Raw genomic sequence first — 16,911 nt, 5'->3', positions numbered from 1 at the left:
GGTAGAAACTGACCTCTTTGCAGATCTGCTTACTTACTGTTAATTGGCAAAACAGCCAAAATTTTGTAAAAGCAGTGCTTACAGTTTTAGCAAGAACAGGTTAAAGCTAGTGTAAACTGTTTGCCCTACTCTGAAGCAAGAGACTGTAAGTTTTGATTGTCTAGGTTGTGGTTTCCAAGGGTGCCTAAGAGACCCACAAATCCATAGGAGCAGGGTGTCATATCCTTTGAAACCATCAGCCCCTACCATGTCACTGCCTGAAGCCATAGTGGGATGTGTTGCTTTTGCTATCAGTGCCACTTTAAATAATTCTCTTGCACAGCCACTTGTTTTGATCCTTGCACATCGTCTCAATTGTGCTGTTGCAGCTGTATGTGGTGGCCCAGTTTGAGAAACTGAAAATAGCCTCTGTCTCTCTTCCCTGCCTTTCTTGTAGTCAGGTAACTAACCTGGTCTGTTTCCCTATCTGGCTCTGCGTAGCTACAAGCAGCTGTGGTGAAACACCCCGAGGAAAGGGCAGGGAGTGGGTATGAGCAAATCAGTGCCTGCCTGTAAAAGATTGCAGAGCTGCTGGAAGAATTGCTTATATAACATTGCCTTTGATCTAGTTTGGTGTGTGGTGTGTGTACGTTTACTCATGGAAATGTTGGAGAATCACAGCCTTATTTTTGATCCTACAGAAATAAATAAGGGGCTGATGGTGATTCTGACAATGTGGCATTTGTTGTCTGTGTATTTCAAAAGTGCATTTATAATTAATTGAGCCCTTCTGATCAATATGTGAAATATTGCATGGAGTGATAGAAATTGTCAACACTGTAGTGTCTTTCTGAGAAAAAGTACTTCTGGAAAAATTCAAGTTGAAGGGGAAAATAACAGTAAATAATACACCCTGATAGGCCAGCCAAGCTTTCTTATATGTGCAAAGAATTCAGAACAAAGCCAGCAGGTTTTGGCACTAGCGCAGTCCATGGAAATACCTGTACCTGCATGTCCATTGCCAATTAGGAGGTTATGTAATGTAGCCTGAGCCCGTGGCCAGCTCCTCGAAGTCCTGGCATCACTCCCAGTTCTAACATTAGTAGGCCAGACTGATCCCTGCTTTGACTCTGTCAAAAACAGTCCCTAAGCAGAATTTTTGCCAGTTATCACCAGTGCCCGCTCAGGAGAGTTGGTGTTGTTGCAGGGATAGAGGAACATATGTAACAACATTTTCCAGCTGTCTTGTGGTTTGCACATAGTTGAAGCTGTCCTTAGGCTGCTTAAGCAGTGCTTTCACAGGTCATTCAGAATCTATTTAAACAAAGGAACTGCTTTTTTTTTTTTTTTTCCATTTAATTGGTGATATTATTTATATGCATTGTGGGGAAAAATGCTTGAAAACTTAGTGGCTTTTTTTCCCCAAGACATTTCTATGTGGAGAGGGTTGGCATTTAGAAATCATATCTCCACTTTGTTCTTGGTATGTTAATGGGCTGTCAGTTTGCAGGACCTTGCTTTTAGCTATATATTTGGCTGTTTATGTGAACAGTAATATATGTTTGTTACTAAGGGGCTAAAGTAATGAAAAGCATTCAGCTGATATGGTGCTATGTCCTGTACCTACATTCACAAACATTAAAATAATGAAATTCTAGACTTCCTATCAACTTCCCTTTTTACTATGCATGAGTTCAATGGTTGATGTCAAAAATAATCTCTCACTGGTATTTAGAATCAAGACACATTTTGATATGTTTTTCTGTGATTTGTGGAACTCATAAAGAGCAATGCTCCCCACCAGCAAAGCTTTTCTATTTCCATGCTTTTTTATGTCATCTTAACTTATGTCCTTGACAACTCGCTTCTGCAGTATATGGTGTTCCTAAGCATGTTCCCTATTGCTTCCTTCCCATTCCAAATCCCATATACCTTTTCTCTCATCTCTAGCTCTTCTGCAGCTATTTGTGTATTGATTAATCATTCAGTATGTTTGGATACAACAGGTAAGTTGACTTTCCTGCCTTTCTTTCAGTTGGTGCCCTAATAGGATCCCTCTGTCAGCTGAGTATTCAGTTCCACAAAATGTGTAGGACTTTAATCCATTTGAAATCATTTCTCCTTTGGCAGATTTAGTTGAAGCAGAGCAGTGCATCCATGAATTAATTATAAGACAGATGTCCTAATTGTATTAGGTTTGCCTACTTAAGAAACCAGGCTAAAATTTAGGAGTCTGAATGAGCTGAATAAATTGAATAAAGCAGAGTAATCCACACACTAAATCTTAAAACCAAATGCTAAAACATCAGAATGTTTCTGAAAGTGACTTTGGGTTATTTAATTGAAGGGTTTTGTTCATAAAATAGCATTATCATAGACAATGATTTGTAATCAAGATGTGAGATTATTCAGCTATTGGAATGTACCGTTTAAGGCTTTTTTTCCCCTCTAGTGTAGGCATTTTTAATTTTATTTTTAATGCCATCAGATTTGAACACATAAGCATGGCAAGCCATGTGTCATATTGTCCCTCATACTGTATGTGTTGGTTCTTCAGTCCCTCACCTTTATTGGTAGTTTATGCTGCAGGTCCTTGGGGAAGGAAGGAAGGAAGAAGCAGGATTGTAAAGCAGATTTTGTAGTGTTCTTTTTCCCTTCTCTTACCCCTGACATTAGAAATTCATCTGAGGAATTTCTGCCCTTGCACCATAGCACACTACTTTTTCATTCATGTCAACAGATATCTCCAGCATCGAGCTATGAGTGAGATCAGGAAATTGTGAGACAAAATCTTTTTGGGTGGACAAGGAAAGGACAGTGTTGGAAAGATTTGTTTGGTTTGTTTTAATCTAGGGGAAGTTTTTGATTAGGGTTCACAACATGGCATCAAAAATATTTGTGTAGTAAATTTCAGGGAGATTGGAATTGGTGATAAAAGGCAGGAATTTTTAAGGATAGTGGCTTCAGTATTGGTTGAGAGCTGGAAAAAATTAGAGATGCAATCCTGTGAATCTGGAAAGGGACAAGGGAAGGAAAAAAAGAAAATATTTGAAAACATTACTCCAAGTGCCCAGGACTTGCTAAACCTCTTTAATGAATACCGTTTACCACACTACAGAGGGGAAATTTAAGCCACTCTGACATGGACATGGGTACCATAAGGAAGAATCTGGACAGAATACAAAACACCATTGATAGTAACACTGATTCTATGTTTGTTTTGTTTTTATTTTAATGTACACTTGCATTGGAATGATTTTGAGCTGACTACTGTAAATTGGATAGTCTGCATTTCAAAAATTCTTAATGCGTGATTTTTTTTTTCTGAGGATTGGTTTGTTTGGGTTTTTTTAAGCATCAGATAGTTAGATGCACAATTCCTGTAGAGAAATTTTTAATTTAAGGGGCATCTTTAGTGGGGCTGAGCAGGGTTAAGGTTAGGAACTAGGAAAGCCACCTGAAGTATTATGTATAAACAATTCCTTTATGCTCGATAAAAGGTCTGGAACAATGGGCTGTAAAAGCTCTACATTGGATGGTGGGATGACTCCATTGCTGTCAGCTTTCAAATGGCCATCAAGTCCTCCCTATTAAGATTTTGGCTCAAACCCTGACACAGGAAATGTCAGGGCAAGTTGAGAGGTGAATCATATTGAGTTCTGCCTGGATGTGTGGCAGTGTGACAGTGCTGAGAGACTGAGGTAGCTCATGCAGGTCCCTGAGCTATGCCACATGCCTCCAGAGCTTCCTGAGCTGCCTCGGGGTGGGAAGGCTTAAGCCTTTGAGAATATTTTCCACGGACTCTTGTACTTACAGTTTTGGTTGTAGTTTCCCAGTCCAAACTCATGTTTACAGTACATAATTGAAACTCTTCATTTGTTCTGATGATTTGTCTTAAAGATACTGAAACAATTTTTTCTTGGTTTGTTTCTAAAGCTGAGCAAATTGTCATCAAGAGGTGCCTTCTATTTAGAATCCTGATAACAGCTTATTCTAGCTGTTACAGTAGTGTCAATACTTGCATTTGACTTACTGGTCCAATTGTGTCTTTTTTAGGTGGAACCTGTCCTTTGGTAAAAGAGTGGTTTGTCTATTTTGGAAATCCTCTCAAGGGGCCGGACCTGATACAACCTGTACAACCTCCTCTTACAGGTAGAATAAAAATGTGTATAAATCTAAATTGAAAGAACCACTTCACTAAAATGAGGTTGGTCAATGCATCATATGTTTGATACAGAATCCAGGATGACTGTGGAGAGCAAGGAGCTGAAGAGCTGCACACTTGTAGTTGCTTTTAATTACCCTTTGTAATTATAATAGGATTCAGCTTTGAGGTACATGTTTTTGCTGGGGCTCTGGTTAAACCTAGTGCTAATTCAAGCATCCATTCAAAAATGCAGACAATTTTTTAGAAGTTCTAAATACTGCTCTGAGGCCAGGATAAGTGGTGTGTTGGGCCATATTAAAACTCGCCCATTAAGCTGTTTGACAAATTTTGTTAATGAGAACAGTGGAGAATGGAAAAAGGAGTCATTTTTATATAATCTCTGACAACCCAGAGAGAGATTCCAACTTTTAATTTAAAAAAAAAAATTGGACTATCTGTTTCTGTGAAGCTGTTTCTGCTCTCTTAAGCCTTAAGTATTTTGCATGGTTTTGTCTTCTTCCCTTTGGTAAATAAAACATATTAATGAGCACTCTTAGTGAAATTGTAGTTATGAAAAATGTGTTACATTTATGAGGATGTATCATACATTTCAGTGGAAAGATTGAGCACTGTATATATATAATTGTGTGTATATCTATACAATTGTATCATGCAGCATAAGTTTAGGATGGGAAGTAAACAATTTTATTATTTCAGGGGGAAAATTGTTCTAAGTGTTAATTTGTCCACGCAGTTGTAGTCATCCTTGATCTCACAGCTCTCAGCTCTCTCTCTCTCTGTCATCTGTTAGAAAATGGATCAGCAACTCAGAGATTTTTCTGGTCTTTCATATGAAATGTGTTTGTTCCACTGATACACAATAGCGTCGATATCTTGTTAAGAAAAGTTACTGTCTACTCAGCTTTTGGAAAATAATTACCAGTGCATCTTCCCTCAGCATCCAGAGTCTTCTCTAGTAGTTCTTGTGCTGATCTGGTCTAAATCAAAAATCAGAAGCTGAAATGCAGGCACTTCTTTGTAAATTTATAGTAAATTTTCTTTTTCAGTATCCAAAGGTTGCATATTTATATTCATATTTAACGAGAGTCTTTGAATTCAAAGATGAAGGAAAACCAGTTGCTTTTTAGATATCAGCCTTTTCAAAATCCTTTTTAAAGGACAGTTCAGAAAGAAATAGGTTATATAGATAAAGTACAAAAGAGATTTTATTTACTATACAGTACTTTCACTGTTCAGTACCCCTGAAACAATATTAGGAGAGTGATTATCTAATTGGCTTTATAATAACATGAAATTGCTGTGAAATTTTCCAACTGTAATATGAATATGCAGAGTGAAAATTGATCAGTTCGTCCTGTGCAACTGTTTTATTTCAGCATACAGTGCTTTGGGAACATGCTGCAAAACAAGGAAACAAAACTCAACAGAGTACAAACCATACCTATGTAGTTACAATTTACATTTCAAATTGTCTGGCAAATATACTGTATTTATTGTTGTGATATTTTCCATCCCAGATAGTATACTTCTTTCCTCCCTTTCCAGAGAATCCACTTAATTTCATGTACTCTGGTTCTATAGCTCTGCAAACATACAACACATAGAACCCACCTTCATGTTGACAATAAACAGGATTTTAAGTGTGTTTGTTTATGGCAACCACATAAGTGGAGTTAATAAAAACAGGATCTTCTCAGATACAATCTTTACAAACTCAGTAATGAAAGGCTGTTCAACCAGACTATTAAGAAATGGGAGGAGGACTTTTAGTGTTTATTTTTAGTGCTCTGTTGTCATTCCTTCAGCAGACAAATATTTTTCTAAAATTTTTGCAGTCCATATTTGTATGCCTTACATTCACTCATGCATCTTTGATTTTCCACAGCATGACTTTCTAATTCACCAAATAAGGTTCTCAACAGCACATCACATTTTTCAGACAGGGATCATATTTAGAGCTAAATTTAAAGTTGTTTTAGGAAGTTAGAATTCAAGGCTGTCAATCAAGATCAGGTTACTCAAAAAGACAAAGGAGAATTTTACCAAAAACCTGTTTGAAACATCAAAAGTGCAATTAATTTGGGAAGGCTTTTTATCTTTTTTGAAAAAAACTGATAACCTGATCATCAAAACTACTTTAGAGCTGTGCTGAGATTATATGGAAAATCCTGACTCTCTTCCAGTCTGATTTAGATTAAAAAGAAACTGTGAATTTTGAACTGTAGTGTACATAATGATAAACACTTTACATTTTGCATTGATCTTTAAAAAAAAAGGTAGAATTCCTACTAACTTTGTGTGTGTATATAAAACAGCAGTAGTGCCTTGCATCTGGAAAGGCTGCAGGTGATAGATTGAATGTTAGCTTTTTTTAAAAGCGAAATGTCGAATACCAAAGGCAGGTTGGTAAGTAAGATGATAACTTAAACTATATTTAAAATATAATATGTATTAACTATATTTTTTATTTTTGAGAGACAGTCTTCTGAATTAGCATCTGTGCTTGCTTGCATTGTCTGTGTCTTCTTTCTTATTTCTAGAATGAATATGATCGTGATTTACACACATTGAGAGCAGCACTTATATTGATAAAAAGTGTCATTGGCAAATCAATTTTGTTAGAAGATCTAGGAAAATACTGTTTCACATCCATATCTTCTGAACATAGCAGCTATATTTGATATATCTGCAATTTATGTGGAGCAGAAGAAGTTCTAAAGTCTTTGCTGGAAATGTATATATTCTGCTGTTAATTGTATTTCTGATAATGCATAGGATATTGTAGCTTCATACCACAGAGTTTGGGTGTACTTTCAGTATTCTAATCATTGCATCCTTCATGAATGTGTCATGAATATGTTTAAGTTCAAAATGCTGTCTCTGTCATTAATGGTCAGATGTAATTGGCATTTGAGCTTTTTGGCCACAGTTGTTGAGAAGTTACTATTGACTGTTCCTAGCAAGTACATTTTTATAAACTTAATTTTATTGCTCAGTATTTACATGAGCATGTAAAAATGAAGAAATATTACAGTTGTATTACTGGTGTTATAAAAGAAAATTTCAATAATTATTACTTCATATATACATGAACATTTACTATTATACATCTATGTACACGGTAATAATGTGTTTAAAGTCGCTACAAATGTGAGGATCACCTTAAGTGTTGAGTTAAATGATATAATAGAAATAATGCATTCTGCAACTTTTGAATATATTGCATATCCATAAATAAATCATTGAAATTCAAACAGATGAAATAAATGTTTATGTAGTCCCTTGAAGGTCAAAAGTGATTTGTCCATGCTTTTTTTTTTTTTTTTTTAACTTGTGGGTTGTCTATTTTTGTGTTTAGGCAGGTAATATCTCAGCTCCATGGAGATCTAATTAAAGCTCCTCTTCTTGGGGCTCCTGAGGCCTGCAGTTCACATAGTGCTGAATATGGTTTTTACACAATTTTGTGAGTGTTGGGAGTAATTATGTTTGCATATGTTCGTGGAATTCATGAAAATTGTGGTTCCTACTACCTCAACAGATAATTTTGTCATTACTAGTCTTTATAGTAAAGATGTTTCAGTTAGGTACATATAAATGTGTTTTGGTGTGTTTTCCTTTTCTTACTCAGTTTTGCTTGTTTTTCTGGTTAATTTAGTAAATATATAGACATGTTCATAAAATATTTCTTCTGCCTATTCAAGTAAATTTATATTTCAGAAATGTTTTTTAATTACTGTAAATAATGTAGAGAGCATGTACGCAAAGCAGAGAGCATTTTGAGGTCTACCGTAGATGAATCTTAGATCTGCTGTGGTCTGCATGTATGGTGGGACAGTCAGTAAACATTAGGATATTTGTTTCTTTGTTTTACTTATCTTTCATTTCATTTGATTTAATAGATTAGTCTTTGGTATTACATGGAATTTTATTACTTGAAGAAGAGAAGCCTTCAGAAAAAAAGCCCTTTTTGTTAGTGTGTTCCAAAAGGAGACAGCATCAAATTTTCTTTCCCAGAGTAAATAACTCACTTTTTTTTCCCCAGCCACAAGTAGATGTTTCAGAAAGTGTAAGAAACTGTTTATGGAAGAGATGTCTTGAATTTTTTGTTGGGTTCTCTCAATATAGATCTATAATCTTGAATATTGAAAAAGTTAATGGTTTTACTCTGAAGAAAGAAGGATTTCTGTTTTTAGGTATGCCCCTGGATGCAAAAGAGAACTTTTCTTTTAACTGATTTTTGGTGTATCTCTTTGTGTATGGAAACCATCAAAACTATTTGAGTTTACCCATGTACAGATTGTCTCGCACATCAGGGTTGCTTAGGCTTGGCAGCAAAAGTTGGCCCTTTTTTCATTTTGTGCATGTTATATTTTATTTTCTTCCTGGAAGTCAGTCTCTGCTGTTCTTTTTTTACTTAAGGCAGCAGTTTCCATTATCAAAACCAGTAATGTGAGTCTGTACTGTGCTGTCTGTACTACCCCACTCACTGCCACTATTTATGATATCTCTTACCTGCATTTCTACCTCCAATCAAGCAATTGGGTTGGTTTTTTTTTTTTTTCTTAATGCATTTCCCTTAGAAATGCATTAGTAAGGTTAGGAACTTACAGATTATATGATAGTAGTTCTTTTTATGGTTAAAATTTTTGACAGGAGAGTTAGCCTTAAAAATAGTAAAGGAAACATCCATCAGGGAGATAAAGAAAGAAATACTAACTTTTCTTCTAGTTTCCCTCTCTCCAAAGAATTAGTACCATTTGGTTAATGGGCTTTCCTGGCTGAATAAACATCATCTATGTAGATTTCAGCACCTTGTCACTTTAACCATTTATTATCACCAAGTGTTCCTAACTGGTCTGCAGCTGCTGCATGTCACATAAAAAAGGAAGAGGTGTTACCAAATGTAGCTTAATTAGTCCACATTTAAAATTCACACCTCGTTTTATTTAACTACAGAAGCAGCTGTACTTTATGGTCCGATTCTGTCTTTTATTGAGATTCTCAGGCATAACCAGTTCTCTGTTCTGTTATTTCACGTGCATTAGTGTTTATTTTGATAACAGATTAAATGTAATTTAAATGAGGAGCAAATTTTGCATTAGCCCACACGTGTCACAAGCTGGGCGATGGCAACATGGGGTAAATATTAAGGATTTAGAGACAAGCGTAATGATAGTAGAGAAGGTCTGGAAAGATCCATTATTCATAACTGATGACAGTTCTTTTGTGTGTGTTTGCAACAGTGTTTCATACAGTAGCCTAGGAAGTGAAAAATACCAGATCTCTTTGGTTTTTGTTCCCAAACTGGAACGTGCTGCAGAGGAGCCAAACCCACACAGTGCCTAGTGGAGAGTGCCTGCTCACCACTGAGTGGCATGGGAGTTCATTGAAACAGGTGGTGATCATGAGGGAGACACTGTGAGCATCCTTCAGGGACCCCTGGTATGTTAACTCCAGCAGAGAGAGAGGAAAACAGACCTGGTGGTTCTCTGCTGAATTACTGTTTTACGTTGAAGTGAGTCTCGTTTAATGCTGTGCATCCCCAAGGGAAAGAACACACTTGCAGGCAGACTTGCCCTTGCATAGGTTAAAGGCTTGCTGTCTCAAGATTGTCTATGTTATTGTAAGGGTTGAATTCAGTCCACTCTGCTTAAACATTCCTGTATTCAGTAAATTTGGTTTAAATTACAGGCCATTTTCTTTCATTGATTTTTTTTTTTTTTGTCAAATGCAAGTTTTGTCAAATACATTTTATTTTTGACTCTGTAGTCCTGGCAAGTGCCAAGAGCATTTCATTCCCTTTCCTGCCAGAGCAGTCATTTCCTTTCAGATTGTAATGAGGTAGACATGTTTCATCTTGTTGCTGCCAAAATAAAATAATGGATTTCTTTTGTAGGTGGAACACCTAATTTGAAAACACTGTGGCTTGCCAAAGGGCCTGACGTGGAGAAGCAACGGTATAGTACATTTCTGGCATGCTTTCACCTTCAAGATGAGATGGAAGATCTCCAGGCTCTGGAAGCACCTGTTGCAGGATTCTGCTGCTTGCTGGCCTATCTTATGATGGAGGTAAGAGGGACAGTTGCTTTTTCCTCAGCTGTCAGCCCTGGTAAGTGTGAAGGACAAATAAACTGTTTTTTGCTAGTCTGTGCTGGGCACTTCTCTTAATCCTTACTGTAGGCATAGTTGATCAAATATAATAGTACTGCATTACAGTATTTTTAATTACTCCACTTAGCATGCACCATCCTGTTCAAGAAATACTTGGGGTTTTTAGTAGCTAATCATAACTCTCACGCGCTCATGACAAAACCCTTTGGGCAGTCTAGCAGAGAGTATAAACTGAGGGATTTCCCCTGCTCTTTGGGACCTGTTTGCAAATTAAAGTTGCTCCTTTTGTGTTTCCTTTGTGTCATCAAAAGGAGACATCCCCTCAGGTGACTATGCAGACTGTGCAAACAGACAATATAAATATTTAGTCAGCTCTCTTTTTCATGCCTGCTTGTCAGTCTACTAATTTTCAAGCCAGAATTGAGGATATGGCTCTTCTCACTAAATTCTGAGTAATAGGGGATCATTAGGTAGCACTTCTGTTATAATTCCAAATACCTGGCATCCTTCAGACTACCTTAATTGTAATAAAAAGGGACACAAGATTAAATACAATATTGCTTCATTATTTACTTTTCTCTTAAGTATTTAATATTTTGTCTGTACTTGCCACATTTCAAACGGTGATCTCACAAGCAGATTTTCCTCTCTGAGGATGAGCAAATGATGCATTTATCTAATCTGATAAGCTCAGCTTCACTTGTACTTAAACTGAACTGCATTTTGTCTTTTGTTTTGCTTTTTTAGACTTCAGATTTGTATGGGTGTGTGATACATGAAAACAAGTTCTCCCTGACTTTTCCTTTCATTTCCCTTCATGTGTTTACTCAAACTTAGATGACATATTGAGGAAGTACATATGGGAATTACACAAATGATCCATATGGGTCATTTTTTTTTCTTTAATATTTGTATAACAGAATACAAATTGAAAATTTTTTGAAGCTAATACTTATTAAACATAATTTCATGCCTTGCAATTTCAAGTCAGCAGGATATATATCACATACCTACATTTTAACATACTTGAAGTGTTTTTCCTATTAGAATGTGAAAATGCAGTTTCATTTATCACTTTTTCACTTATTTATTGACTTATTCTGTGCACCCTTTCATGGCATGATAACTAAATTATTTGAGAAGGGTTTCTTTAGGGGGATTAAGAAGATGAATAACAGGATGGGACACCTACAGAAATGTGGATTTATTGAACATTGATCACAGGATATTAATAAAATAGAAAAAAAAAAAGCTTGTCAGGAAAATGGTTTTCAGAACTGATTATCTAATAGCACTATTATAAAGAGAGACGAAATCAGACTTACAGCTTTGCTTTCAACAGGAGCAACATCAGAGGGATCATGCAAAGGGTTCAGTTTGATGGCGGGTTTTTCATGGCAGTTCCAGTTTCTCAAGAACTGGTTTTTCCCCATTTTCCCGATTCTCTTCTGCCCTTGGAGTTGCACTGATACAGTCTACCCTGGGAACCAGACTGGGGAATTGATTTGAGTTATTTTAAACTTTGGTTATTTCTCTGATATTGTCTGTTCTCTTGGATGTTTGAGAGGAAAACATGAGGGCAGGAGTGTCAGTAGCCATGCTTTGAGCTGGCCATATTGCTTCCATTTGTTTTATAGCTGAGAAAACAAGGCTTGTCTAGCTGTGTTCTGACTCTTGTCTTTACACTTTGTCTTAAATTTTTATTAGAGAAGGAAAGTGAATTGTTTCCTCAGAAATTATTTAAGTTGAGAAAATTGTAGGTTGCCTTGAAGCAGGCCTGAAGTCTTCCTTCAGCTTATATGAGGGAAAATAAATGTATTTAAAATTTCATTACTTATAATTGAATCTAAACTAAAAGTGAGGGTGTTGCAGGAACCAGCATACTAACCAACCCATCTGGCTTCCTCAGAATGTATCTACAAGTATGTAATGAAAACTTCAGATGCATTTTTTTTAAGTAAGAAAAAAAACCCAGTAAACAAACAATATGTTTAAAAAGTGTTAATATGAAAAATGTATTTTTCAAGGCTACCTTTCAAATATTCTCTAAATTAAGAACAAAAATAGCAAAAAAAATTATAAAGCATTTGGTCTGTCTTTAAAGTTGGCAAAGTAGTGAATGAGTTCAAATCAAACAGTGAAGCCTCCAGACAAAGGGGAATTGTCTCTTTTAATCTCTAACAGTTTTGGATTAAATCTGACAGTGGAACTGTGATAACTCACCAAATTTGATTACTGAATAAAATACTTCTCTGAAGAAGTGTTTTTATATTCATAAGCATTTTTGGCTGATCTGTAAGGGGCATTTTCTTGCTGTTGTCCTTGCAAGCAATCTTTGATTTCCTTTTCTTAGGACAAATTTGTGCAGGTATTAAGAATTGTTTGTGGATAAAAATCACTTTTTCTGTTACTTCAGTGTATGAAATGTGCAGGTTTAGTAAACCTCTCTTGTTGCCATCTACACAAAGGTGACACCCGACTTGAATTACAGGGTAAAGTAGGGCCATTATCAGATCTTAGCAGACAGGTGGAGTTAATGAATACCAAGGAGCGTTTTGAAAGCTTAAAATGTTTCTGATATCCTCCACATTCTTGTGCCTTATGCAAGATTTAACAGCATCGTAGAGGAGAAAGTATGTTACAGTGGGACAAGCAGTGGGGCTTAATTAAAAAAAAAAAAAAAAAAATCCTGAATAGTGGTTGAATGATTTTTATCCTATTAAAAGAAAGGCAGTGCAGAGTTTTTGGCAGTCTCTTAAGTTTCTGTACTCCCACAATGCACGTTTCCACATTTTGCAAGAGAAACCTTTCCTCAAGTTTCAGTTGATAAGGAATTGTAATGCTCTGTGGATCTCACTTTGGAGCTCTCTGTGTATCCTCAACTGCTATAACAGATAAGTGGTCTTGGTGCACTTGTGTTGATGCACAGTGCTTGTGTTGATGCACAGTGTTTGGTAAGAGGAAGGAGAGGATTAGAACTCCACTGGTACTGTCATGGAATCATGCCATGCTCTCAAGGTGCTGTGCTTCTTCTGAGCTGATCATGTGCCTCTGCAACATCTGTAAACACCTTTTCACAGCAGAAAAATTGTCCATTCCCCCTTTACTGATAGAATTGGACTGTTACATCAATTTAGACATGTCATTTCCTTTTCCCCACTTGAACATTTTAGATTTTAGTTTTAAGTTTTTCCCTGCTTCCATATGTAGCCTAAAAACCTGAAAGAAATCAAATATGTTTTGATAAATCCTGAAATTTAGGTTAAAATAGGTAATTGACATATTTTTGAATATTTTTGAAATTTCTAACAGTTAAATGTGTAAGCATTTTTTAAAAATTCCTAATGGTCATCATATCTGGGGCTCATTGAGGTGGTTTTTATCCTATGTCTTGATTATAAAGGAATTTATTTCGGTTTTGCTTTTTTTTTTTGTTTGTTTGTTTGTTTACTGTGCTTGATGTAACAGAGAGGGAGAAATTTCCTGTTATTAAGAAACTCCAAGGGAAGTGGAGAAGGAAAAAGTGAAGGGTGGGCATTTTGTTTGATGTGTGGAAATCCCAGTGTATACACTATACCAAAGAGTTTGGGTATGCACTTGCTTCAAGCTGTGAAAGAAAGTATTTTGTTCCCTGTGCATTTTCCTGGATGATGCATTCCTGGTGGTCATCATTACATGAGGTCACTGTTCCAAGTTTGATGTGCTTGAGCAAGAGGATTCAATTTTCAGAAAGGTCCTCTTCAGAGCCTTTGATAATGTAGCATTTTTTCATCTTTTAGGTCAGTAGCCTCTCTCTGGAGGACTTAAATGCATTTCTGGCACTCATTCTCTGCCTCAAAGGGAAATCAGCAGCGCAGCTGACAGGCCTGCAGGTATGGACTGGAATAATTGTATAGGATGAAATACTCATGGAAATATTGTGATAAATGTTTTGGGGGTAAATCATTCTACATTAGTTTTTTAACAGATACAGGAGCTAATGATCAGGGTAAATATATAGGCTTTTCATGTGCTGTATTTTATGTGAATACTTATATTTACTAATCACACCAAAAATTAAAAAGGAAAGGACATTTTGTAGTGGTTGCATTCATAGAGTGAGCAACTTATTCTCAGATTTCCTCCTTCCTTATCTTCCAAACTTCCATCTGATGAAAAATTGGTAGCATGAATCCTGTCATACAACATTGCTTCATTTTTTTTACTGAGGAGGACTTTGATTTTAGATGTGAGTTGTATGAAAATCTCTAGATTAGATTAAATTTTGGTATTACTGTTTGAAGGAGACTATAAACAGTATAAACCTAACCAGAATAAAGTTACCTAATGTGACACGCTGCAGTGAAAACTATTTGGATTATACTGTTCTGTAAGTATTTGGATGTTCTTTTAAATATTTTGTAAATACTCCATGTGAATCTATTTTTTCCTTTCTTATCTTCCACCTTTCCACATGTGGATTGAAGGTTCCTAAATGGTTTTATCAATTGCTATTTTGAGTTGTGGGACTGTTCAAAGAAATTGAATGGTTAGAGCCTTAACATATCTTCATTCTGTAAATCTTGCTTGTATTTCCAATAAATTCCATTTCTTTGAACAGTCCATGAGAAAATTTTGAAAGTACATTTTGTTGATGTTAAGGTAACACTCCTGTTACTATCCATGTGTTTCTAGTGCACAAGTACCAAAATAACAGAACCAGTGTGATCCCAGTTACATTATTTGGTTCCTTATAACAGATGAAGTCCAGGCTCCTATAAGTTTCTTCAAAGTCATCACAAATTTGATTTGTAGCTGACTGTGTAACAAAAAGGAAGCAATGAAATGAAGGCAATAGGGAACACAGCAGAAATGTAGGATTTATTTCTGTCAGATACATTACTGCACACAGTGTTGCACTCAGCAGTGGGAGGATCAGTAGTTCAAGTCTGCGTGGCAGTCATTCAGCAACAGCATAAAGGAAATCAAGCCCAAGCAGGGAGTGTTGAAACAACTTGTTTATAGATGCATTTACAGGGATTGTTCCATAAGTTTCTAAAGTGCTTCTAAGTTTATTCTACTTGAATTAGAGGTCTTTCTTTGATTCATTGTGTTGTGGCTCTTTGGAAATGAGCAAATGTTATGCATCCAAATACATAACATTAATCAGTGTATGCTACCTATCAGCATTGTGCTGATTGAAAGTTGTTTACAAGATTTTGTTATTTACCCACAAAACTTATTGCAGGTCAGCTGTGCACACAGAAGTGCAGGAAGTGTGAAGCTGGTCTTACACTGTGTCGTGTATCACTTTATGAAGTGGACAGAATGTTGTTGGAATTGACTTCTGCGTGCCATTGGCAATTCCTTTCCAAAGTTATGTCACTCTGCTGCTTATATAAGCACTTCATGCACTGTCCCACAGTGCCTTCTGCTGTGCTAGAAACCAGCACAAGATCCATGTAACATAGCTGAAATTTTTTGTATCAGGCCACTTTGTAGATCAGCTCCTCATCTTATTTTATCAAAATTCATGGTAGTGCCTTTGGTAATAGTTTGAATCAGAATAAATCCCTTTGAAGGGAATAGAAGGAAAGCTTTTGGTCTCTTTCTCTTCTGAGGTTGTGAATACATAAACAATAGTCTCAAAACTTTCCCTCATTGCCTTCAAATTAACCTCTTTTCCTGTGTTTTGATGACCAGACTTTCCCTGTGGAAAAAAAAGTTGCTGTTTCTCAGTTGTGTGTGTATCTGTGTCGTGTCAAGCTGTATCAAGAATAAAGAACTTAATAATGTCCTTGGAATTCTCTCTTGAAAGGGCAGGGGACTAAATAAATAGAATATTTTATACAAATATTCTAAGAATAATGATCAATAAAGGAAGCTTTCTGAGAATTACCATTCAAGCATCTAATTTTCAAGATCCCATCTCAGAATAACTTAAACAGTTTTTACTCATTACTGTGTTTATTTAGTCATTTTACAAACTTGAGTTATGCTCAGTAGTTATTGAGTTATTTTAATAGTTAGTGAATAAAGTATCAATAGGTATTTAGTAGCTTATTTTTCTAGATATTTGTGTTTAAAATCAAAGGATCCAAGTGCAATGAATTACACTAACATGCAGTTGATTATTAAATGGAATTTACAGTAAGAAATCAGGAATAGAGTTTAATCTGTTTACCATAGTTTTTGTTCTCCATTGAAAAGTTAAATGCAATCCCTAGAAAGCGCTAAATCACAGAGCTTCCAAAGAAAATGGTAAAATTAGTCAGCATCTGCAAAATTCTATGAAAATTTTCTCATTTGCCATTTTGGATTTAACATTATAGTATTATTTAAATGTAGGAAAAAAAAAGTTTATTTCTTTTAAATATCTCTTTGAAGGACACTTGATTTTAAAAAATTATCTCTTTCTGTAAAGAAGCCAATTAGCAAATATGTTTTAGCAGAATACTTAACTTTCGCTATGATATATGAGAGGAAATATAAATAGAGCCTGTTCTGATGGAATGAAGAGAGCATTTCAGCCTTCACTTTCAAATCTACTTTCTAATATGCTGTCCATATTTCATAGTTAATGAGATCCATAAACCCACATGTCTGTGAAACAGAAAAGTCTATGGTTTGAATAAAGTGGGTTAAAGCCATAAAAAATATAGTTTATCTCATGC

At 35.8% G+C, this 16,911-nt stretch overlaps 1 protein-coding gene across 2 annotated transcripts in view; it reads left to right on the top strand.

The window, feature by feature from the left end:
- The window catches only part of FAM120B (family with sequence similarity 120 member B), a 54,975-nt gene that overhangs the window by 14,977 nt on the left and 23,087 nt on the right, over positions 1 to 16,911 (top strand). For both annotated transcript variants that reach the window (XM_072927135.1, XM_030268323.4), the window contains 3 exons: positions 4,036 to 4,131; positions 10,044 to 10,216; positions 14,038 to 14,130. In XM_072927135.1, the coding sequence (XP_072783236.1) occupies positions 4,036 to 4,131; positions 10,044 to 10,216; positions 14,038 to 14,130 (362 nt within the window). The remainder of the gene's footprint in view (positions 1 to 4,035; positions 4,132 to 10,043; positions 10,217 to 14,037; positions 14,131 to 16,911) is intronic.

Source organism: Taeniopygia guttata, chromosome 3 (genome assembly GCF_048771995.1).
Source record: "Taeniopygia guttata chromosome 3, bTaeGut7.mat, whole genome shotgun sequence".
Taxonomy (NCBI): domain Eukaryota; kingdom Metazoa; phylum Chordata; class Aves; order Passeriformes; family Estrildidae; genus Taeniopygia; species Taeniopygia guttata.
Note: the sequence above shows the minus strand (reverse complement) of the source record. Positions and strands in the feature narration are given on the sequence as shown.